The sequence below is a fragment of the Lampetra planeri genome, chromosome 3 (genome assembly GCF_965212315.1).
Source record: "Lampetra planeri chromosome 3, kcLamPlan1.2.h2, whole genome shotgun sequence".
Lineage (NCBI taxonomy): Eukaryota > Metazoa > Chordata > Hyperoartia > Petromyzontiformes > Petromyzontidae > Lampetra > Lampetra planeri.
In genome coordinates this window covers 10508380-10533917 of record NC_136109.1, presented here as the reverse complement: position 1 = coordinate 10533917, position 25538 = coordinate 10508380, and the positions used below count along the sequence as shown (strand labels likewise).

The 25538-nt window shown below is 49.6% G+C and overlaps 2 protein-coding genes across 2 annotated transcripts; both read left to right on the top strand.

Moving 5' to 3' along the window:
• The first annotated feature begins 5672 nt into the window (after positions 1-5672).
• Positions 5673-10395, top strand: LOC144717329 (uncharacterized). The gene is made up of 4 exons (XM_078592812.1): positions 5673-6404; positions 7471-7968; positions 8164-8250; positions 8666-10395. Exon 2 carries the CDS (start codon positions 7472-7474, stop codon positions 7877-7879), a length of 408 nt encoding a protein of 135 aa, XP_078448938.1. The 5' UTR covers positions 5673-6404; position 7471; the 3' UTR covers positions 7880-7968; positions 8164-8250; positions 8666-10395.
• A 1030-nt stretch (positions 10396-11425) lies between these two features.
• Positions 11426-24732, top strand: LOC144717279 (uncharacterized). The gene is made up of 5 exons (XM_078592705.1): positions 11426-11621; positions 13946-14445; positions 14923-15009; positions 19704-19790; positions 20958-24732. Exons 2-5 carry the CDS (start codon positions 13947-13949, stop codon positions 22004-22006), a joined length of 1722 nt encoding a protein of 573 aa, XP_078448831.1. The 5' UTR covers positions 11426-11621; position 13946; the 3' UTR covers positions 22007-24732.
• Positions 24733-25538: the final 806 nt, after the last annotated feature.

Sequence of the window (25538 nt, the reverse complement as noted above, 5' to 3'; positions counted from 1 at the left end):
GCGAGTGATCTCCACACAGGTTCCAACAACAACGCCCACGGAAACGGTGACTCCTGGCGACTGGCTACGGGAGCTGGTGGCGGGGATCACGGGGGCCACATCGCTGGTGGAAGGGGAGGTAAACGGAGTGCGTACCCGAATTCTGCTGGACACGGGGGCGGTGGCCTCGCTCGTGAGCGCAGCGCACTGCAGCGCGATCGGGGTCGACGTGCATCACCTGCAGGCCCCGGACCGCGCGCTGCACACGGCGAGCGGAGCCGGAATGGGGCTGCTGGGGAGAGCCACCCTAGAGGTCCGCATAGGCAGTCAGGTGTGCACCCAGGAGTTCTACGTGTCGAGTGCGTTGTGTCACGAGTGTATCGCAGGTACCGACCTCTTAGAACGGCTGGGACTCAACGTGCAACCCCGCCAGCGATGCGCCACCATGGAGAGCAACGGCGAGCGGATACCGTTCCTGGGACGAGAACCAACGCGCCCCCGCTTCGCACCTGTGGCCGCTATCCTGGCGACGGCAGTCACCATCGGCCCGCTCACCGAGATGCTGGTGCCGGTGGCAACATCCCCCACCGACCCCGCGCTCCGACCATCAGGAGAGGTAATGCTAACTCCTCACCCGGAGTTGGCAAAACGGTATGGGGTCGTGGGATCCGCCACGTTGGTAAACGCAGATGGGGACCGATTGTTTATGCGGATGTTTAACCCCCACAGTACCCCAGCGATACTGCGGCGGCGTACCCCGATAGCCACCGTACACCCCCTGCACGCACGCCACTCTAACGACTCGGTGTTCGCACTCTGGGCTGAGGACCCCGGGCGTCCTGAGGGTGACCAGGACCTGGCCTGGCGAGTCGGCCCGACTCCCCGAGCCGAGGTCGTTCCCCTGCTCGACGCGTTACATGTACCATGGGCGGATTTACCTAAGGGAGAGGCCGATCGGCTGCGCGAGTTACTGCGGGAGTATGCCGACGTATTCAGTGAACACGACTCGGACGTGGGTCGGACCGATCTTGTTAAGCACCAAATTGACACCGGTGCAGCCCGACCCATCAAACTCCCTGCGTACCGAGTGGGCGCACCCGAACGCGCCCAAATCAAAGAGGCAGTTGGGGACATGCTTCGCGATAACATAATTCAGCCCTCGGCGAGCCCCTGGTCAGCCCCAGTGGTACTAGTGACGAAAAAGGATGGGTCAACCCGGTTCTGCGTCGATTACCGTAAACTAAATGCAGTCACGCTCGGCGATGCCTTCCCCATACCCCGCATCGACGACACCTTCGACAGCCTCGCTGGAGCGCGATATTTTTCCACCCTCGATCTCGCGTCCGGGTACTGGCAGGTGGAGATGGCGGAGGAGGATCGGCCGAAAACCGCATTCACCACCCCGATGGGGCTATTCGAGTTTCGAGTACTCCCGTTCGGACTCACCAATGCGCCCGCGACGTTCCAGCGGCTGATGGAGTTGGTGATGCGGGGCTTGCAATGGGAACAGTGCCTGATTTACTTGGACGATGTGATAGTGTTCAGTAGATCTTTGTCTGAGCATTGGTCCAGGCTTCGAGAGGTGTTCCAGCGACTGCGAGCGGCTCATCTCAAGCTCAAGCCACGTAAGTGTTACATCGCACAACGCGAGGTGGGGTACCTCGGGCATCGCGTCAGCGAGGCAGGTGTGCACACCGATCCGGAGAAGGTACGCGCCGTAGTGGAGTGGCCACGGCCAAGGAATCTGACGGAGATCAGATCATTTTTGGGGCTCGCCACCTATTATCGCCGATTTGTAAAGGGATTCAGCGAGATTGCACGCCCCCTCACCCAACTCACCTCCCCTAAGCACCCCTACCAGTGGACGGGGGCCTGCCAGACGGCCTTCACCACTCTCAAAGACCACCTCACCCACGCCCCCACCCTCGCTTTCCCCGATTTTACCACCGATTTTATTTTGGACACCGACGCCTGCAGCAGCGGGCTGGGCGCGGTGTTGTCACAGGTACAGGATGGGACGGAACGAGTCATCGCGTACGCCAGCCGGACCTTGAGTGGGGCCGAGCTGAACTATTGCGTGACCCGCCAAGAGTTGTACGCCGTGATATTCGCATGTAAGCAGTTCCGGCCGTATTTGTACGGCAGGAAATGTCGCGTACGCACTGACCATTATGCTCTGCAGTTCCTTCTTACATTCAAGGAGCCGCGGGGGCAGATGGCCCGCTGGTTGGCGCAGTTGCAGGAGTACAACCTGCAAATCGAGTATCGGGCTGGCCGGACGCATGCAAACGCGGACGCCTTGTCGAGGCGACCCACGGTGGACGCCGAGACAAGGGCGGAGGAGGCCTGCCCGTGCTTCACGGGGGGACGCTGCCGGCAGGCAACGGACCCCCGAGCGGCCGCGGCCACTGACCCCCCCCCAGCGAGAGAGAGTGCAGTGTGCGCCAGAGGCCCTCACAGGTGGCACCGAGGATCCCGTCGACCGCACGGCAAGCGCGGGACCCGCGGCTCGGGACCCGATCGGACGGATCCAGGAGGACGTCGGCTGCGCCTTCCCGGGCCTGAACGACGAGCAGCTGAGACAGACCCAGCAGCGAGATCCCGATCTGGCGGCAGTGGAGGCGGCACTGCGGGAGGAAAAGAGCGCCCTGCCAGGACCCTGGAGCGGTTTGTATGCCCGGTTGTGTGTGCAGAACGGAGTGGTACGGGAGTTAACCGAGGCAGGCCAGCCGGGGTGCATCTGTGTTCCTGCCCAGGTGCGACCCCAGCTGCTTCGGCTGGTGCATGACCACCCACTCGGGGGCCACGATGGGGAACGACGCACTCGAGAGACCCTGCGTCGCCAGTATCTCTGGCCCAAATTGGCACAAGACGTGGCGGCCTGGGTACAGGGCTGCCGCGCCTGTCAGCAGTGCGGGCCGAAACCGGCACGATACCAGGTACCCCTAAGGCCGTTCCGCGTCAGCCGCACAAATCAGCTGGTCGGGATCGATCTACAGGGGCCATTCCCACGATCCCATCGAGGCAACCGGTATATTCTAGTCGCAGTAGAGTATTTCACCCGCTACCCCGTGGCAGTGGCCATCCCTGATAAAACGGCCTTGGTGGTGGCCCGGGCATTCGTGGAACATTACGTACTCAAGCACGGGATCCCAGAACGAGTCCTCACCGACCAGGGTAGCGAGTTCGAGGCCGAGCTGTTCCAGGCACTGTGCCGAGAATTCGGAATCCAGAAGGACCGAACCACAGCGTACCACCCCCAGGCGAATGGTATGGTAGAACGCATGAATCAGACCCTAGCGGGGAAACTCAAACGTATGGCGGCTGCAAATCAACGGGATTGGGACGAACACCTCCCCTATGCCCTTTTCGCCTACGCCACCACCGTACACACGTCGACGGGGCAAACCCCGTTTTTAATGATGTTCGGCCGTGAGTCTCGTTTACCCGCAGATCTGCTATTCGGCGTCCCTTCCCCCCAGCCGGAGGAGGGAAGCCGCCCCGTGGAACACCTGTTGGAGACCCTGCGAGAAGCCCGAGGCCGAGCATACCCGCAAGGGGAAGCCGCGCATCGGCGGCAGGAACAGGGCACCCGACCCCGCATGGAACCCCCCTTATTCCTGACAGGTGCTAAGGTGTGGCTACACACCCCTCGCGTCGGGGCCGGGCAGGTGGGGAAACTGACGACCTACTGGCGGGGACCCTGGACCGTGGTGCGGCAGATATCCCCCTGGACGGTACTAATCTATGGCGGGGAGAGGGATCGAGAGACGGTGGTCAACGTCCGCCGCTTAAAACCGTGGAAAGCGGCCCCGGCGAGAGAGGACCCCGTCACCCGAAGGCCCCGAAATCCCGGAGTACCCGCACCCCTCGTGTTGGGGGGCCTCGCACACTACATGGGCCCCGCCGGGCCCCCGAGACGCCCCGATCCAGTCCGGAGAAGACGCGGACGACGGCCACTAAACCCTTCCGCTGCTGAGTTTGTGCCCCAGCCCACAGGTGCCGGAGGACGGGGAGAGCCGCTGGAGTGGAGGAGGAGACCGCCGCAGGAGCTACAGAGGACGGAACCACCCGCCCCGAGGCCAGCCACCAGGTCCGGACGGATCCCCCGGACCCCGCAACGTTTCCTCGTGGGCGCGGCCCAAGCGAGGTGCTCCAGTCAACCCGGGACGGGGACTGGCACCTCGGGGGGCTATGTGATGCCGCCGCCACGAAGCCGTTCGGCAGGCGCCCAAACCCCCGACTTCGCCACCACCAAGCAACGGAGCCAACCCCGCGTCCCCCTCACCTCACCTCACACGAACACACCCGCACGCATTTCCCCCCCCCCATAGAGCTCCGAGGGGAGGTCACCTGGCCGACCGGTTTTTATCCGAGAAACCCTTATCGGGGTTAACTCTCACGGTTTCCGGCGATCAGGGAATTGGACGGCCTCCCCCGTGCTACGTTGCGCCGCGGCGCTGCGACCAGCCGTAATATGGTGTGGTCGCGGCATGGGGCATTCGGCCACCGCGGTTGAGGTGCATTTTCCCCCCACACACACCCCCACGGGTCGACGGGGCAAGCAGGGGAGGGACGGGACAGCACGAATAGCGGGACCGCAGGAGCTGTTGCGCATAGTCATGGAGGGTTGGGATAATTACGCTTGAGCGCGCAGGCAGCATTGTTAGGGGAGTTTAAGGATAAGGCTATTAGTATAAATAATTGGGAGAGGGGAGGCGCGCGAGGAGCCATGCACAGCTTCCCACGACGGGCCTTTGTGATGGACACCGCCGCATGAACCTCGATGATGGGGGCCTGCGTGAGAAAAGGATTGATTGGAATTTGCGCCGTGCAGGTCGCTCATTGATTAGCGGAACAAAGGCACCGCGGAGCTGCCTGGCCCGGGCGAGGGGGGCGCGTGCCATTGTTTGGAGTTCACGCCGCGCGGACAAAGGATTAATTAGCATAGCAAAGGCGCACGGTGCGTGGGAAGGGGGTAGGGGTCCGGGAATCAGGACAAATGGGGAGCGCAAAGGGGAAATCGGACTCTTCTCTCCAGGCCAGCGGACCCGCAGCAGCTCCAGCCAGCGACCCGGACGTCCGTGCGACGCGTCGAGGTGCGCTGTTAGCACCGGGAGCAACGAACCACCGCGGGCACCAAACAGTGAGTGGGGGGGTGAAGTAGGGTAGCGTAAGCCGATAAATAGGGAATAGGTACAGGTTTGGGTGGAATAGGCCAGCCTCGTCGACTCACTGATTCAACATCAATTCGCAGGTAGCATATAATAAATCATTAATAGCGAAGCGTGGTCTCGCGTGATCTTGTTGAGCAGTGTGTCGCGTGGGGAGCTGCGTGTGTGTGCGTGCGACCACCCCGTGTGCGATACAGGTGCGCGATCATAACGTGAGTTGAGTTGGAGTGCGCGGAGCGGCGTGTGTGTGTGTGGGCGTGCGTACGTTCGCTCCGTGTGGGTTGCAGGCGCGCGATTAGGACAGGGAGGTATCGTAGTAGGGAGGGGCAGAATACTACTCGGTAATTAGCCATGCCGGCTACGCGGACCCGCGGGGGAGGGGAATCCTCGGGCGATGGTTCCCACGCCACGGGTGAGGAACCTAGCAGCGGGGGGGCGATTGATGATGCTAGCCCGGCCGTTAGCATTATCGAGGGAGGGATCTCGGGGGCTAGCGACCCTCACACAAGTTCCTACCTGCCCACTCCGAAGGAACGTGTTTTCGGACGTCTTTTTTGTTGCTACTGTACCCAACAAGCACCACTGATCTCCCTTGTAAAGTATCCGGAAAACTGGATAAACTGGACCATTCGAGTAATAGCCGCGGTTTGCGACGTTAAATCCCTCGCCTGGTATACAGGAGGTCGTGGCTTCGATCCCAACCCTGACGCCTGCTGTATATTTGGAGTTTGCGTGTTCTCTCTCTCCACGTGGTCGCGTGGATTTTTCTCCGGGTCCTCCGGTTTTCCCCTCCACGTTTAGAATCAACATCACGCGTTTTAGAGAGTATTTGACTACTGCTATATATTTTCACGTGAAAAGCCACTTCGTTGGCGCTATCGTTTGTGAGCCAGGTCGCTTCTGAAAAAAAAAGCGCTGCAACTCAGCAGGCTTTACCTGGTCAAATAAAAAAAAAGTTTAATATTGGGAAAAAAATAGTGTATTACTGTACTTTGGTACTTTAGTCAACTGAACTCTACTCGGATCGCCGCGGTCCCTTCCGTTGAGGCAATTAACATTTTTGTGGTCAAATCGCCACAGGCCCTACTCCGGCTTCCGCTATCGGCTTCAGTTTAATTTAAAGGGACATCAACAGTAACAACGTTAAGAAAAGCAACATCAACAACAGTAACAACAGCAGAAGCCAACAACAACAACAATAGTTCCTTTCACAAGATCAACGCGCTGAGCCAACAGCCATAATCACACCAGGTAAGAAAAGCCTGTCGTGACGACGGTCTTCCTTCATATGGCTGGAGGGAAAAGCAACCTTTGTTATTTAAACGTGTTATAAACAGGAGTTGAATGGCAAGTATTTTTCTCAACCAATCCCGAGTGCCAGTAGGCAGCGGCAGACGCTGTGTGGATCGCAGCTGTACCGCAGCTGTACCGCCAAGATTGTTTCGGAATCTTTATTTAGGCTGGACGAATCCGATGATCTGTGAAGCTCTTCTTCACAGATGTCCAGTGTGAGTTGTTCCACGGATGATCCTGTTTAGCCAGTTTCCAGGCTGTTTGGGCGCCGCGAAGGCGAGATGTTAATTCCCTCGCCTGGTATACAGGAGGTCGTGGGTTCGATCCTGACGCCTGCTGTATGTTTGGAGTTTGCGTGTCTCTCATCATCACGGTGGCTAGGGGATGTTAATTACCTCGCCTGGTATACAGGAGGTCGTGGGTTCGATCCTGACCCTGACGCCTGTTGTATATTTGGAGTTTGCGTGTCTCTCTCATCATCACGGTGGCTATGAGATGTTAACTACCTCGCCTGGTACACTGGAGGTCGTGGTCGTATGGATGTCTCCTAATCTTCCGGTTTCCCCCTCCACATTTAAAAAAACACGCGTTTCGAGAGTATTTTGGCTGCTATACATTTCCACGTGATTAGCCACTTCGTTGAGCTATCATTTGTGACCAGGTCCGCTTCTAAAAATTAGCTCTATAGCAAAGTGGGTCTTACTGAGTAAAATGTTTTTTTTAAGTTTAGCAGACAAATATTCAAATCTTCTTGGTTCTTTCGGTAAAGTCACGCAGAAGGGAAATAATAAAATAATAAAAATGAAACATTATAAAATACAATTCTCACGACGTTTCGGCCACAACGCAAGCAGCCGTCCTCAGGTGAAGAACAAGAAGATGAATCGCTGCAGTCACGAAAGCTTTAAATCGAAAGATTCAAATGTTGAATCGTGACCATTGAATTGTCTGTTAGGTGAATTGTTACGTATGCCTAATTATTATATTCTCCAGTTTCCACAATTTCTCTGCACGTCCCAATCAGAATGGCGTGTGCAGTGGCTTCCCCACTGCTTGAGCCGAGTGGGAACTTCCCGGCGTGGCTGAAGGCGCAGGGCGTGAACGCGGAGGTGGCCAGGGCCATGGATTCGGAGCTGGGCATCCGGGACTACGGGGTCCTGCACGCCTGCGTCGGGGACGGCCTCGTGCGTGCCGAGCTCCTGGCCACGGCACGCGACCGCCTGCCCTTCAGCTTCTACGCCGTGCTGCGGCAGGTGGTGAAGGACCTGCACGGTGCCGAGCCCCACGATGACGCTGGGACGCTGCGCAGGGACGACGCCGCTGCCTCCTCTCCCAGCGACGTGACTGGGAGGCCTGGTGGACGTGCTGCTTGCGCTGTTCAACGGCTTGAGTCGGGAGCTGCTGCTGTCTTTACAGAGGCTGGGCGACGTTAATAATTGGCAGTCTGTCGCTGCAGCTCCTTTATCAACAGCTGCTGTCACATCCGAAGATGTGGAAGTGAAAATGGATCATGTGGAATATGGTAAAAAAGGGCTCATTGCAAAATTGTCGATTTGTGTCCGACTTTACTATTGAATTCTTTATTTTAAAAATTATTGGCGAATTTATCTTGCAAAAATCTATCAGGTTTCATCATGTCCTTGGTAGACCTACAGCATACATGTTTTGTGCGGGCAGTAAATTTTATATATCTTGTTTTGACCTCGGATATGTGCAGTAACATCAAAAGACATCTCAACTCACAGCATGAATGACAACGCAAACAGCCTCACAGAAGACCAAATTAAAATGGAACCCTCCGAAGGTAAAGTTTGTACTCGATTCAACATTATGCACATGACTGGTGTTATTAACTGTAAAATATAATAATTCACAGGTGTTTGTCAAACTACCAATGGATGAAGGGCTCCCCACACTGTAAACAGGACCCATCGATTCTTAATTTTAATCATTGCTGTCCATTCCTGCAGAAGCTTCCAATATGTTGCGAAATGTTGGATATCATGTCAAACACCACACGGTACAACCCAAAAACACATCAGAACTATACTGCACAACTGCAAAAACCTAGATATTCGTATTAATTTTCAAGTGCAAGTTACATTTTTTTCCACAATCGCAGGAACCACATTGTGCGTACGTGTAAACAGTGAAAGTAAATGTGAAAATCTAATTCCGTATACTTAACATTCATCAAACTGGCTTGTTTGCTTCTGAAGGTGAACAACATCTCTGCGTCGGTCTCCCTCAACTCGTCATCCAGAACGTGACCTCATTCTCCAATTCAGGAGGAAACCTCATGTGCGCGGCAAATGATGGACCCTATGCGCCGCAGCAGACAGCAGCTGAAACACAGTGAAGAAGTTGCTGCTGCTGCTGCCGCCGCTTCTGTTGACGAGGAAACGTCTCGATCACTTGCGCAGAGAGACACGACCAGGAGGAGGATGTCGGCAATCTACAGTCAGATGCTCTCTGTCGACGAGGAAGAGTCCAACAAGCTTGAAATTAATAAACCCAATCCCGTAGTGTTGCCTTGGCCAAAATGCGTCGGAAATACGGCACACTGGTGTGAGCTGTGCGGGAAGAACTACTCAAAACCCTACGGCTTGAAGCAGCACCTGCGAATTCAAACGGGCGAGAAGTTGCATCGCTGCGAGGTTTGCAGGCGCACCTTCCTGAAGTTGAGCAGCCTGAAGATCCACGTGCGCAGTCACATGGGCGAGAAGCCCTACAGCTGCGACTTTTGTGGGAAGTGCTTCACCTCAAATTGGCAGATGACGACGCACCAGCGAACGCACACGGGCGTGAAACCGTACTGTTGCACGGTGTGCGGCTACGCCTTCAATCACCAAGACTCGCTGGTGATCCACTTTCGCACGCACACGGGTGAAAAGCCATACAGCTGCAGGGTGTGTGGGAAGGGCTTCGCCAAGGGCAGCGCCATGAAGAGCCACCTGCGCACGCACACGGGCGAGAAGCCGTACGGCTGCGCAGTGTGCGGAAAGCGCTTCTCGAAGAACAGCTCTCTGAAAAACCACCGCTGCAAGCAAGTGTGCAATGGCTTTTAAAGGCAGAATCTGAATAGGTATTGGAGGGATCCGATGAGCTATAAAGCTATTTTCACAGATGTTCAGTAGGGGCGGGTAAGAATATTATAGCAACAAACACTACAAATACATAGTAGTGCAAAGTACAAGAAAGGTAAAAAAATCACCTAGATACATACAAATGCAACTAAGCCATCTCCATCCTACCAGACAAAGCCCACTGAGGTTATTAACTTTTTTTTCAGAAGCGACCTGGCCACAAATGATAATCAACATCGCTTCACCCTTTTTATTTGGCATGAGTAAAAGTTATAAAGATGTTCAAATACTAGGCAGGCATCAAGTACGTCATGGTTGCACAGACACAATTGTGCTGAAAAACGCAAACAAAATATCGCTTTGATAATACATGCATTGCCATTCAAACTGATTGGTCTGTTGTCTCAAAAGCACACGTATGTATGTTGAACTTCTTTCACACCGTACGTAGCCAACCGTGTTGATCTTGAGGTGCGTGGAAGGACAACAAACGAAACACAAAAATCAGTTCTAAACAAATGCGTTTTCAATCGAGATCATTTGAAAGTACACATAGCTACAGTGGCTTCCTAATATTATTTTTTTAAAACATGTTTTTGCATTAAGCTGCTGGAGGAATGGCAAGGGAAATCTTCAGCCAAGCATGCTTTGGATTTAAAAACAGCTTCACTTTCTCCCAAGGGGTGTGTGTTTGTTATTCATCTATATCATTTCGGCAAATGTGTGGCTTGCCATGTTACAGCACCGGCATCTACCGTATTTTTTAAATGTATGCTTATTAATCAATAAAGTTGAATGTTATGAATACCTGTCAAAAAATGTTTTTTATGACAATCTTGTTCAGATAATAAAATAATAACTTACAGCGTTTTGTGAGTCCGCTGCTAGACGAAGCCCTCCCCATGCCGTGCCAGTCATGCGGGTTGTTTAACCATACTTCCCCAGGCTTGTCACTCGATAGGTGAAGGTATTGTGTGCTAATTGGAGGTGCGGGGGAAGGACCCGGTTGACGCTTGATCTACCTCTCGGCACGAACGTTAGCCCAGGCCATTAATTGAAGTATTGAATTATGAGACCTCAATTGCCAGTAGCAAGATATAGTGCACCTTTTGGCGTCATCTGGTCCAACACCATGTGAGACTAGGCTCTAAGAAAAGCAGTCTCGGGCGTGGACCAATCAATTTCAAGGACAGTTCATACATTATCAGAGTTGTCTTTTTGTTTGCATTTTGACCGCAAGTGTTGTGGTTAATGCAAACATGATCCCTTGTATAAAGGTGTCAGTTTTGTTGCCAGGTAAAAGGGTAAAAACCTATTACTACTGAAGTATCGAACTTTCTGAGTTCATATTGCAGTGCGCCAATCACTGCACCACCGCTCCTACAGTTAAAATAATCTTGAAATTATGCAATTGAGATACTTAAAAAAAGATCTCGTGTTTTTATACACCTCCAATATCTCAGGTCAACTGGGCTTATACTGTAAGGGGTCGTCCATAAATGACGTCACGCACCTAGGGGGGGGGGGTCAGACATTTGTGACGATGCGTGATGAGGGGGGGGATGAGAAATGTGACGTCACATCAAAATGCGCAACTTTAAATAAATATAGACAACACGTTCTACTTAATTAAATAGACTTTTTAATAAATGTTTTCTCCTACAACATCAGAGTGCAGCGCCACATTAAATACGCACTACAATGACAATAGTTTAAAGCGATTTGACGCATTTTTGGGGGGGGGGGGAGCAGAGCTTTGTGACGTCATATTTGAAGGGGGGGGTCTGACTTTTTGTGACGCCGTGTGACGAAGGGGGGGGGGTCAAAAATCGTCCCAAATCGCGTGACGTCATTTATGAACGGCCCCCTAAACATCGCAGCGGTCAAATCGCCGCGGACCCCTAATTCACGGCTCTCAACGAGGGCGCTCCGCTCGATCGTCGGCCCTCCTGCCAGAATGCGGCATTCAGATAAGCGAATAAAAAATTGTGTCGTTTTTAAAACAACAACAACGACGACGACGACATTCACGCGCTTAAACAACAACAGCACCAGCACCATTCATCGGCGCTAACGACTAGCGCACGAGGTGAGAGGGGGGGATTTGCGATTTGAGCCGAATTCGTGCGAGTAACAGTGCGCCTATAAACACAAGGTTTGTAAGGTCGTCAACTTATCATCATCATAACTCGGCGTCAGTAATACGTCAGACCCATTATCAGTGCTGCTGACCTTATTACGGACCGATTCAGATCTTGCTGATCACACCCTCGTTGTTGCCCCTTATACATCTCAACGTGCATCCTGCAAAGTCCCATCACAAGGAGAGAAACACAAACAAATAGACAAACCAATTAAATAAATTGCTTTATTGAAACGGCTGTACGCCGTATGGACCTGAAAACTCAATTTCCCTGTGCAAGAATACGGGGTAAACCGTATGGGTTGACAGTGTATAGTGTATTAAGTGTAGTGTATAGTAATGTAGTGTATAGTGTAGTATATAGTGTAGTGTATCGAATAGCCTGTCAACCTCTTATCAGTGCCCGACCTTATAACAGACCAATTCAGACCTTATTGGTCACCCCGTGCCGCTTATAAATCTCAACGTTCATCCTACAACGTCCCATCACAAGGGAGAAACTCAAATGTAGACACATTTTTTTCCGTATTGAAACGGCTGTACGCTGTATGGGGCCGTCCATAAATGACGTCACGCGATTTTGGACGATTTTTAACCCCCCCCCCCTTCGTCACAGCGTCAAAAAAAGTCAGACCCCCCCTCAAATATGACGTCACAAAGCTCTGCCCCCCCCCCTCCCCAAAAAAATAAAACATGCTTCAAATCGCTTTAAACTATTGTCATTGTAGTGCGTATTTAATGTGGCGCTGCACTCTGATGTTGTAGGAGGAAACATGTATTTAAAAGTATTTAATTAAGTACAACGTGTTGTCTATATTTATTTAAAGTTGCGCATTTGATGTGACGTCACATTCATCAACCCCCCCCCCCCTCGTCACACATCGTCACAAATGTCTGACCTCCCCCCCCACCCAGGTGCGTGACGTCATTTATGGACGGCCCCTATGGAATTGAAAACTCGATTTCCCTGTGCAAGAATACGAGTAAACCGCATGGGTTGACAGCGATGGCATCATCATCATCATAGCTCAGCGTCAGTAATTGTAGCTCATCAGAAGTCATCAGCATCATAACTAATTCGTAAATCAGTAATCGCCATAACTCATCATCCCTCATCATTTTAACTCTCATAATTTTAACTCATCATTAGTAATCGGGGTGGGCGATGAGATATCACGGTGTCACATGAAGGACCTGGATTTGATTTTTGACTGGGGCGCCTTTTTGCGTGGAGTTTGTCTGTTCTGTGTGGGTTACCTCCAGGTTCTCGGGGGTGGGGGGGGGTGTAACTGGCATTGGTCAAACGTCCAAATTTTGAAAAATAACCTGCAAATTACTCATTTTAAATGTACACATATCAACATCACCACCAATTAGCACGACTGGCTACGTACGGTGCGAAAGAAGTCCAAAATACATACTTCCCATAGACTAACACTGCCCTTATACTCACTTATACTCAACGCTGAACCTCCAATTAGCACAGTTGGCTACGTACGGTGCGAAAGAAATTCAACATTCATACATACAAAACTTGGGCAGGATCCTCCTGAAAAAGTCTTGAGGCTTTCATGGGTAAACAAAAAAACCAAGGTAAGCTAAACTCAACATAAGTAATCAGAAATCATAACTCATCATCAGTATCAATCATTAAGGATTCTAAATCGTTATTAATATTGTACAGTAAAACCTTGGTTTGCGAGTAACTTGATCTGCGGGTGTTTTGCAAGACGAGCAAATTTTTGAAATAAATATTAATTTAATAAACGAGCGAGTAGTACGTGTATAATTTTTGTCTGCCGAGCGTCACGTGATCACAACTGATATACGAGTGCTTTGATATACGAGTGCTTTGGATTACAAACACGTTTCCGGAACGAATTATGCTCGCAATCCAAGGTTTTACTGTACCAGCAAACATCAGTATTCTTCAAATGTATGTTGAACTTCTTTCGCACCGTAGGTACCCAAGTTCGCATCCTGTCATTAGTCGATTTAGTCCATCATCCGGGTCCGATTAAATGGGTACCACATTGTGAGATATCAACAGTGGGCAGCCTGTGAGAGAAACTGGCCCTCGCCATGGAAACGTGAAATTTTCACCAGTATCTCAGGATTCCAAACGGTGAAGTGCAGCGCCCCTACAGTTATCTTCATGAGGGAGACATTTTGACTCTGACTTGACTTTGGTGAAGCTGTTATATTTTACACTTTAATTTCATGATATCACAGTCTCCTATATTCAGTTATTTATCTGCAATTTTCATCAGGATGGCATGCGTAGTGGCCGCCCCAGTGCTGGAATCAAGTGGGGACTTCCCAGCGTGGTTGGAGGCGCAGGGCGTGAACGCAGAGGTGGCCCGGGCCATGGATTCGGAGCTGGGCATCCGGGACTACGGGGTCCTGCGTGCCTGTGTCGGGGACGGCCTCGTGCGGGCCGAGCTGTTGGCCACAGCGCGCGACCGCCTGCCCTTCGGCTTCTATGCCACGCTGCGGCAGGTGGTGAAGGCCCTGCAGGGCGCCGAGCCCCATGACAAGACTCCGCGCTGGGATGCTGCCGCCACTGCCATCTCTTCTGGTGATGTGACGCTGAGAGGCCTGGTGGACGTGCTGCTCGCACTGTTCAATGGTTTGGGCCGGGAGTTGTTGGTTTGTGTGCAGAGGCTGGGTGCTGTGGATGGTGGGAATATTACGGCGACCTCCCATTCGGCTACGGATGATGCCAGTCCCGACGACCTGATCGATGACATGAATCACCACGTGGAATATGGTAAGGTGATGGGGCCATTAAGTGTTCTGATTTCAAAATGCCTGTATTTAAACAAGGTATTTATACTCTGAAGTTTTTTTCAGGTTATACCACATGTTGTTCGGCATGATGTTTGACATTCCATAATAGAGTTTTTTTTGGGTGAGATCGCATAAATATCGAAATGTGTTGTTAACGGCACATTTATATATTTATATGATTAACGATACATTTATATATTTACGCGATCTAACCCAAAAAAACCTCTTATGGATGATATTGGTTGCGAAAGCCTACGTGTTTTACATTCTGCTTCACATGCTGGGAGCTTATTCAAGAAATGAATTCATTTCCAGAGGAAGCTTCCGGCACTGGAGAAAAATGTCGGACATGATGCCAAACATTGTGTGGTAGGGCCTAAAAACGCATCGGAGACCTATGTGCAACAACCGAGAAGACATTCAGAAGTTATTGATGCGGTGTTTTTGTTTCGAACAGAAGAGGCGGAGGAGACCTCAACTCGCGTTGTGGAGGATTCCAGCACGAACCTAACAATGCAGCAGATAAAAACAGAGCCCTTTGAAGGTGAGGCTTGAGTTTAAAATCATGGTTTAAACACCACAAGCTAATGTTGCAATGATGCGCAATCAGCCGCATACAAAATAAGTCCTAACCAAATTTCGATTTAAAGCTTTCGTGACTGCAGGGATTCATCTTCTTGGTTCTTTCGGTAAAGTCATGTAGAAGGGAAGTAATAAAATAATAAAAATAAAACATAATAAAATAAGATTATCTACGTGACTTTACCGAAAGAACAAAGAAGAAGTCCTAACCAAGTTAAAGTGAGCTCTGATATTTTTTTTGGCTCTAAAATCAAGTACTTGTACACCTCAGACTTTTTTTTTTTATCAAATCCAGTTTTCCCATGCCCCCACCGTGAATGTAAAGTGTGATTTGTAAGTACAAATAAGCCCATCTCTTCTCTTTTCGATGAACGTTCATTGCCCAATACTTTAGTGGTGTAGCGCAGTGGACATACGTGTGTATGTGTAATGCGAGCAAGGACAGGGTCACGTGAGTGTGGGCGGAGTCAGGGTCACGTGAGGAGGAGGAGTCAGGGTCACGTGAGGGGGAGGATATAAGGGGAGAACCGGAAGGGGATCGGGAGTGGAGACAGGATAGAGAAGGGAGAGGCCACGCGGAGTGCTGGCGAAGAGTGGTGCGATTGCCACGAGGCTGGAGTCACGGCACCGTCGGCCAGCGGTGTTCGTGGGGCAGCGGGGGTGTCTCCAGAGTGTGCGGGAGCACACGGAGCAGCAGAGTGGCTGCTGAGTGTGCGGAGTCACACGGAGCAGCAGGGTGGCTGCGGAGTGTGCGGAGCACACGGGCAGCGGTGTGGCTGCAGAGAGAGAGAGAGAGAGCGGAGGACTCAGACGACGTGCGGAGGCACGAGGCGGAGAAGGTGCGGGTCCGAGCGGAGACATCGTGGGGTGCGAGCAAGAACCCAAATAAAGGACACGGAGAACAACATCGCCTGAGAGTCTTTTATTACATATGTATATATGTGAACTTCTTTCGCACCGTACGTAACCAACCGTGCTAATCAGAGGTGCGGAGAAGGACAACAAACTAAACACAAAAAGCAGTTCTAAAGAAGTTAGCTATCAATCTAGATTATTTAAAAGTGCATAGCTCCAGTGGCTTCCTAATATCAGAAGGAAGACCGTTGCAGACGGCCACAAGAGATTCAATGGGTCCCCCCCCCCATCAAATTTCTCCCCCGCTTATTAATCCAGAACCTGGGCCCGCCTACGGTCTATGGATCTTGGTGCACATAGCCTGCACGCTGAACGATAGCTATACCACTGAGCCTATAATACCTTACAGTGTATTTTTCCATTTTAAGGCTGAGGTGTTGACGAATGTTGGCGAGAGCTTTCTGTGTTTGTGCTAGAGTACTGCTCCAAATGCAGTCTGTTAACTTTTCGTCTAAATGTCTAATCTTAATTTCATCTGCTCTGAGAGTTATAACAATTACAATGTCCTCTGCTGAAAAGCACCTTGGTTCTGTGCCATCACGGCGCACTCACCTCACAATCAGAAGGTCGCAAAATACACATTTTACCAGGATTGTACTCAGTCCATCGTCCTGTTGTGGTTGATACAATTTTGAACCACATAGTCTGGAGTTGACAACAGTGGCTGTCTCTGCAATAGGGTTGTGGCATTTTCACCACTGGATTAGGGCCGCGGAGATGTTCACGGCCACATGTTCAAGTGGGAATATAAATTGTACAGCACAACATTGCGTATTAGACTAGCTATGGACTTAGGTACAGATGGATATGTGAAACCTTGGATACGTGATTATCTATAGAAAATGACAGTTGCACAAGGAGCAAATACATTACTGGGTTAAAAAGAAGCACAAACTGCTTTAAACACGGGGAAACGATTTACTCTGCTTTTTAAGTACGTGCAATTGAATGTATGCGACATTACGAATGTGCGAAAAGTCAGATTGTGAATATATACAGAAAACGAAGGGGCTGTTTAAATAGTCAGAGCAGGTCCAATATGCGACATACTGTTGTATGTGTCGGGTTATGAAATTTTGATGAAAATAATAAAAATTAATAATTTTCAGAAAAATGCGCAAATTGCATTAATTATGTTAATGTGTGTATTAACATGCATAAATTATGATAATGTGTGTAATTATATGCATAAATTATGATAATCGCGGAGATAATCGTAGTAATTTATGCGGATGCTTGCGGTTATGTTAATGTGTGCAGTTGTGATAATTAGGCTTAGCTTCGTTTATCCAGAGTTATATCAATCAGGATAATACGATTATCATCGATTAAACGTTTACCGATTATCTTAGTGTGTGTTATGATATTTTAGGTCTCCATTTTCATATCTCATCGCAGGATACAGTTATCAAGAATAAGATAGTTTTGCATGGACTTGGAAAGAAGCACTCGAACAGTTGGTGATAAGCAATTTTAATTCTAAACAAGCACATGACACTCTCTTATGCGAAAGCAGGTATACGTCAATAAATTCATGGACAAGATTATGCAGTAACGAAATTGAATGACTAAAAATACTTCTTCATTGACGTGATTATGCAGTTAACGAAAATGAATGACTGAAACATTTCTTATTCATGTAACTCGACGGCAGCAACTGCTTTGCACGATCAGTTGATATTGAACGCACCACCTCGAAATGGCAACCCTTTCTGAAACGCAATGACAATTTTCTTATTCGTGTGCGTGCTGTGTGTGCGTTGTCCCCTCGTAATATTAATTGTGTCGTTAGCTTGTGTGGTGTAGGAGGATACAACCAGCGGCCAGAAGTTCTCTGGGTTGGGCGTGGCCGCTGCTGCTCCCTCGCTCAGCGTGTCGCTCGGCTTGTGCGCTCTCTCTCTCTACCGCTGGATGACGAGTTGGCACGACGCTCGGTGACGCCCGGTGACGTCCGAGTCGTGCTGCTCTTGCGCTCTCTCTCCCTCTGCTGGATGACGAGTTGGCACGACGCTCGGTGACGCCCGGTGACGTCCGAGTCGTGCTGCTCTTGCGCTCTCTCTCTCTCCACAGCCGTTTGACCAGGTTTTCTCCACTGCTTCGCGCTCTCTGCTTTGCACGCTTGGTCGACGCTTGGCGATCTCCGCCTTTCCTGCGGGTTGTTCGCTGGTCGTCACTCTGACGAGGAGCGATGCTTCGTTCGTGGCAGGGTGGACGTTGGCGTCTTTGTTGGCTTCACTCGCAGCTCGGCGACTCAGGGTAGCGATTTTTCTCAGGTGGTGCAGACCTCGGCTTGTAGCGGCACGTCGCTACCCCGCGAACCTCGTCATTCTGGATGACAAAAACTTCTTGACGATTTCTGGTGGGGCCCGTGGCCCGGACGATGTGGGGCTCAGAGCCCCTGGCGATCTGTGGTGGGGGCCAAGGCCCCTGACGATCTGAGTTGAATGGATTTTTCCCCGGCTTATATTTGGAAAATCCACTCAATCTTCCCGAGTTGTTTGAAGGCTGTCATATATCTTTCTGTGGGTTGAACACATCTGCGTCCGTGTGTTTCATGTGTTTATTAGTGAAGACACAGCTGTGTAACCCTTCTGGGAGGAGGGGTGTGGAATATTATTTGCTTACGTGTGCAAATCTTGCTGTTTGTGCTCAAAACGTGATCACCCTCTTCTCTCTTTTGCGAGAGAAAAACAAACTAAAACAGAGCGAGAATAAGCAGACATCCCCGCGTCCCCTCCTCGCGACCTTCCTAACCCTCCAAGTATTCATGGGCCATCTGTTTGTGCTGCGGGGAGACAAAGGCGGCCGTGTTTAACTCCAGCGTGAGCACCCTCTCGTCTCTCCGCGTCTCTTGCGAGAGAAAACAAACCATGTCAGCACGAACCCCCCCCCTTTGCGACCTCTCTGCTCCCTTCTTGCCCGCCCCGCGCGGGTCATTCCGAGGCCAGACCCCGCTGGAAGACAAGGGTGGCTGAGGAGATGTTTGTAATACATTAATGTGGTCCTGTGTGTTACATTTATTCTTGAATTATATATTGTGAGTTCCTTCGGTCTTAGTATCGTGGTTATCATTCGTCTATGTTTAATGAATTTCGTAATGATCCTCTTCACATTATTATTTTGGGCTTCGCCAAGTTTAGTTCTGCAGAGATTGGTGTTTTTATTCTGAGTTATTATTTTTTTTTTAATGTCCTGAGGTTAAATGTACTATGCACTTAAGCTTTCTGGAATTCGTACTCTTTAGTTTTTCGGAAGGTCGTGTAGATAGGAAACATATACTTCTAAATAATATGTATGCGGTGAATATAAGGGGATTACTAATAAAAAATTATTGTTTGTTGGTTAATTATCTATGTTAAGTTTCTACTTTTCGGTAAGGAAAACGTTAAGAAAACGCGAGTTTCAACCGTTGTTTGCTCTGCACCTTATCTGTACATCTCCAGATGTCTTTGGGAGGTTAGTCCATACATCTTTGTCCATCTGGATGTCTATGACCTCTCTGTCACCGACTTCTTACCAGTTTAATGGCCGTTTCACAGATTCCTGGTGTGTTTGTAGTGAGTTGTTTTCATTATTTAATTAAAAGGTATATATAGATATAATAAAAAGAGAAATCGTTTTTTTCTTAATTATTCTTAATATTAATAACGGAAAACAGGGCATAGATCCAACAATACTGTACCTATATTTTACGAAATACGTTGTAAAGCAGCATTGATGACAAGCGTTGTCTTTTCTCAGACAAGGCGGAACAGACCCCAGCCCACACGTTGGACAACTCAAGTCCCGATCAGACGATTGACAGAATAAAGACAGAAACACGTAAAGGTATTAGAGAGCCACTCGTATTGGTGTGTCGTACCGCATGCCTGCTACAGAACACAGCACCACAAACGCCGGTGCACGCACGGAGAGCGATACCGGTGTCAAAAGTTGTCCGTACAGAATTACACTTGAACATGTAAAGCATGTTGTCAATCCACTGCTGGATGGGAGCTTCTCCTTGCTACGTGGTTTTGTGAGGGATATTTGATCATACGGCACGCTGGTTAGTGTGGAGTGGTGATGGAATGGTGCACAGATGTGAAGGCATATAAATACAGTCCGACATTTTACTTTGTTGCACTGCCCTCTGCTGACCATCACGTAGCCCTACAGCAGCCTATATCAATCTGCTGTGCATGGTGTTTGCCCATACATGCACGACCCATGATCTCAACCCTGTTTGGCTTCTGAGATCTGATGAGATCCGGGTGATTTGGCCATAGGCTATGTTAACTACCTCGCTTGGTATACAGGAGGTCGTAGGTTCGATCCCGAACCTGACGTCTGTATATTTGGAGTTTGCATGTTCTCCCTGTGGTCGCGTGGACTTTTCTCCGGGTCCTCCATTTTTCCCTCCACATTTAGAAACATGCGTTTCGAGAATTTAGCTGCTAGAAATATCCACGTGATAAGCCACTTCGTTGAGCTTTCATTTGTGGCCAGGTTGCTTCTGCAAAAACGATATATAGCTCATTGGGCCTTACCTGTTAATGTAAAAATTGTTTGACTGTTGTGGCCCCCACCCTCCCACCCGTGATAGTGGTTGCGGGCTCCAAAAAAACGAGTGCTTCTCAATGTTCATTTGAGCATTTTATTGTAGCAAGGCGGAGAATATTACAATTAAAAGTCTGCTTTATGAACAACTATAATGCCATGCGGTTACCCAGGAAAGCTTTGCCGAGTCTCAAGACTGTTTTTACAGGGGGTGTCTTGCTATGTTTGGATAGTTGGCCAGTTCCACAAATACGTGTTTGGCTTCATGTGGGGAGAAACTCTGCAAAAACGCACCATGCATAAGAGGGGGTGACACTCAACACTGCTGTCTCCTGGCGAAACCTCTCAGCTCTTTTAAACGTACAATCAAATACTGTTGAGTGAGTGCCAATTTATATTCCTGCATTGATTAGCGCAAGGATCTTTCACATCCGAAACAATTTTTGTGCCTGGCAGATGAACGTCCCGTCGAAGCACGTCCAGGCAACTTCGCCGAAGGTGTGAACTCTGTGCGCGATGACACCACCGATGTCGCGACGACATCTGTGGGCGCCGTCGCCAGAAGCCACTCTCCAGGGCCGGCAGCAGTAGTGCCATTGCACGCTGAGCAGCCATCGGCGATCAGGCCTGGCAATGGGGAGGCGAGCTGCTGCAAGCTGTGCGGGCACACCTTCGCACGGCCGTGCGGCCTGACACGGCACCAGTGCTCCCATGAGAGGCCGCACTGCTGTGACGTTTGCGAGCTGCGCTTCTCGCAACACGCCCACCTCGAGAGCCACAGGCGCACGCACACGGGCGAGAAGCCATTTGGCTGCGACGCCTGCGGCAAGCGTTTCTCGCACAGCACCAATCTGAAGAACCACAAGAGGACGCACACGGGCGAGAGGCCCTACATATGCAATGTGTGCGGGCAGAGTTTCACGAAGAGCAGCACCCTCAAGAACCACCTGCACACGCACACGGGCGAGAAGCCCTATGCCTGCGCCGTGTGCAAAAAGGCGTTCTCGCAGAGCGCCACGCTCAAGACGCACATGCACACGCACACGGGCGAGAAGCCGTTCCGCTGCGAGATCTGCAACCAGGGCTTCACGCAGAATGCCACGCTCAAGACGCACCTACACGTGCACACAGGCGAGAAGCCGTTCCGGTGCAAGGTCTGCAACCAGGGTTTCACGCAAAGCTCCAAGCTGAAGGTTCACCTGCGCCTGCACACGGGCGAGAAGTCCTACCAATGCAAGATCTGCAACCAGGCCTTCACGCAGAGCTTCAACCTGAAGGTCCACCTGCACACGCACACGGGAGAGAAGCCATATCGCTGCAGCGTGTGCGACAAAGCTTTCGCGCAGAGCTCTACGCTGAAGACTCACCTGCGCCGGCATGCGGGAAAGAGCCCCTACCAGTGCGGCGTGTGTGACCGGGAGTTCTTGCTCAAGACTCACCTGAGTGCCCACCAGCAGAGTGCGCATGCGCGCGAGGGGGAAGTCCTGACGGTGCAGCCGATGTGACGGCAACCAGTGACGGACGGGCATGCCGTTTGTGGCTGCTGGTAGAAGGGGGATCTTCGTGTTGTGCTCCCACCAGCTTGCCTTGGCCGTCGTCTCCTGCGCCAGAACATTGACTGGACCCTGAACAGATCTCGCCTTGACGGGCATCGTTAATCAAATGAGAATCAAGGGTTTAGCTCGAGCGATGTGTTTTCGGATTGTATCGACAGGAACTCTTCAGGTCAGTTCCTGAGAAATTTCCCGGCGCGTGGAGTCGAACATCGCATCGAACAACACGCGATACAACCTGAAAAGACACCATAGAGTTATATAGCACAACCACAAAACTTTTGTAAAGTGTCTTTTTTGCTCTGTCAATTTTTTTTCATCACATTTAAGTCATTTGGTCTGTGAACTTTCTGGACCAACGTTTTCCAGTAGTTGCTAATCAGGCAAAGGCGAAGCGGGAAAATTACTCGACTGGTTTTAACTTCTCTGAGCTCCTCAGCAGTGTGAGGCAACAATTGCTGCTGGCTTGCATGATGTTGTAGGAGAGAGCTGTCCACTGACACCACAGGGTCAATGCTATATGATGTGATATACTGTGTGGGTTAAGATATATCTATCAATCGTTACAATGCGTTATACATTTTGGCACATTTCAGCTGTCATTTGTGATTGCCGAGGTCTTATCAACATGTGGCGGCCCATGTGACCATGGATTACGGTACCATAGACACCTTAAAAGAAAATAAAGTTAAACTTTGTGGCCAAATGACCCGATCACACTGTGGTGAAGCTCACCAGACTTTTCAAACTTGATGTTCGATTGGGATGGGCGCTATTTACTGGTGCTGTGGACATGAACTTGTAAGCACTACCAACCATCTGACTACGAGTTTATAGCATATTTAGACCATATTTAGTTAATATGCTATGAAATGCATGGTCACTTGTTAATAAGAGTGAGCCTATCTGTACCTGGTATGCCCTGCAGCTGCATTCAAGTTTAAAACACTAAAGTGCATCCTACACCTGTACACTAGGTACAGTCGCTACTGTTTAGTGTCTCTGGGCACTACTCAGTTAATGCCTACCCTCGTATTACCTAATACACGTGTGCATCTCAATTCAAATCGTCTCCATTGAGCAGCGCTCATCTCCCGTTATTGGCAACACTGAGCCAGTGTTAGAATAAAAGTGCTTTTATATAAGAGTGGGATAGTGCTTCGAGTGTTCACCATGCAAAACTGCAATATCACGTTGTCTTCAGCAGAGGGCGATACAGAATAAGTACTGTAGTATTTTTTTTTACTTTTTTTAAAACACGCTTTAATTAAATGTACTAATTAATGTACTATGGAAGAACTCCACGACTCTAGGAAGTGGCCCCGAAGCTTGCCATACCGTAAGGGACCGTGGTGATTTACAGCCAACGTCAGTTTACCGTGGACTATTAGACCCAAACCGAAACATAACATATACAAAATAATGTTTAAAAATTTGTTTATTTTTTTTATGATAGAGTATAGTATTGTCATCAGTATGACATAGGTATACCAAGTTTGCAGTCAATTCCACATTGGGAAGTGGGCTAAAATTGAGTTACAAGATTTGAGGATACAACAACAACAACGACAACAGACAGAGTGAGTTAAATAAAAGCGTGTAAAAATAAAAATGCACTCTGCTCCCGCCTATACTGTATGCGTCTCGCCTTCACCAAAAGCAAATTGACCAGTATGGTCAAGTCTGGTCGAAAAACCCCCACAGCCCACACGGCACGGAATGGCCCTCATCCAGCAGTGGATTGACAAAAGGGCTGGATAGGTAACGGGGACAATCTGTCCATGGGACAATCTGGGATCACACATTGGTGGTTATTTTATTAAACTTCGACTCTTCGGGGGATGGTGGTTTGAGCCGATTCAAATTGTGATTTTAACTCACGATGTTCCGATTGCAAATCATGTGCATTAACCACAGCACTTCCCGGCTCGGTAAATGTGGAATATTTAACTTACAAATACAAAATCAGTGTTACAATGTATTGTATCTGTACCCATGTATTAAATCCGGGCATGCTTTGTAATTTTTTGTTTTTTACTTTGTCATAATGTGCGTGTTTTACAGTCTGCTGCACACTTTGCGCTTTAGGGATTGTGGATTACCTTTTATTTAAGTGCTGCCTCTGACCAAATCACTCGGAATGTGCCTGATCTTGTTAGATATTGGAACCTAAGCAGAGCTAAGCCTGGGACACGCTTTGCCTCTACCGCAATGGACCACAAGCTTGCAACACTACATGCCTGATTGTTATTTGCAGGGCCTGACCTCGAATTAAACTTGCAACCTTGGCTTTGATTTTTTTTCATTGTGTGATGCACTTTATATGTGGGGCCTGAGTTACATGACAGTGGAAATTAAGATTTTGCTGCATTGTTGGTGTAACATCTGCAAAATTGATGGCAAGAAAATATCTTAGATGTGGCTGTGACGACAAACATGATCTCAATTTCTCTCTCTATCGCCACCTGCACACATCCCACACATTTGTATAATCATCTCTTGTATCCCATCAGGTTCACATAGATGCTTATTCTGCACTTGACCCGCAAGCTCTCCTATAGTTTGCACAGCACGGTGCTATGTGTTCTTGTCGTACCTGTTAATTTAACACTTGTCTACTTGTGTTGTATATAATGTAACAACAAAAAGTGCATGCCATTAAAGCTAACTGTAGACTTAAATTGGTGTGCACTATCTTATTGAGTGCAAGACCTGAAGCCAGATGGTATTTGGCTGCTATACATTTCCAAATGATAAGCCACTTCGTTGAGCTATCATTTGTGGCCAGGTCGCTTCTGCAAAAGAGCTATGTAGCTCAGTGGGCCTGACCTGGAACCAGCAAAAATTTTAGTTTTGAGTAATTTCCAGGTATTTTATCAGCATTGGTATGTTTGGCCAATTCCAGTTAAATGGTATATATTGTTATAAGCTATGGGAGGAAAAACGCGGAGGTAACCCACGCAGAAGAGAGGGGATAACATACAAACTCCACACAGCAACCAGAGTCGGAAATCGAAGCCAGGACCATTCTGTAAAGGCACACGTGGTATCACCGCACGACCCTGCCTCATATGGACTGGAATTGTCGTAACCTGGGAAAGCAATGAATGAGCTATGGATGCAATTATAATTTTGGTGGAAGACATTTTCACATTCAAACACGCAGGGCAGCTGGGAATTTCGGAAACCCATTGGGACCTTTGGTTTAACGAACGAGACGTCTCAACTCGAGCAAGGTGATTGTAAGCGGTCAACTTAATCTTCAGCCTTTGGTCTATCCACTGCTAGATGGAGGCCTCCCCACGTACGCTGTCGCCATATCTCACGATTTTGTGATGCAGCAATCCATCTAAAATGAGAACAAAATAACAACCTGGACACGAAGCTGGTGGCATCGCTCCATCTCCGCACTGGACGTTCTCCCCAAGTGTGTTCTCTCCTTTGGCTGTCATTTCGTCACCATTCTCGTCCATCGGCCATCAAC

Coding starts and splice junctions, on each gene's coding strand:
- LOC144717279 (XM_078592705.1), top strand. CDS start 13,947: ATGGCATGCGTAGTGGCCGCCCCAGTGCTGGAATCAAGTGGGGACTTC. Junction 14,446..14,922: donor GAATCACCACGTGGAATATG/GTAAGGTGATGG, acceptor TGTTTCGAACAG/AAGAGGCGGAGGAGACCTCA. Junction 15,010..19,703: donor AAAAACAGAGCCCTTTGAAG/GTGAGGCTTGAG, acceptor GTCTTTTCTCAG/ACAAGGCGGAACAGACCCCA.
- LOC144717329 (XM_078592812.1), top strand. CDS start 7,472: ATGGCGTGTGCAGTGGCTTCCCCACTGCTTGAGCCGAGTGGGAACTTC.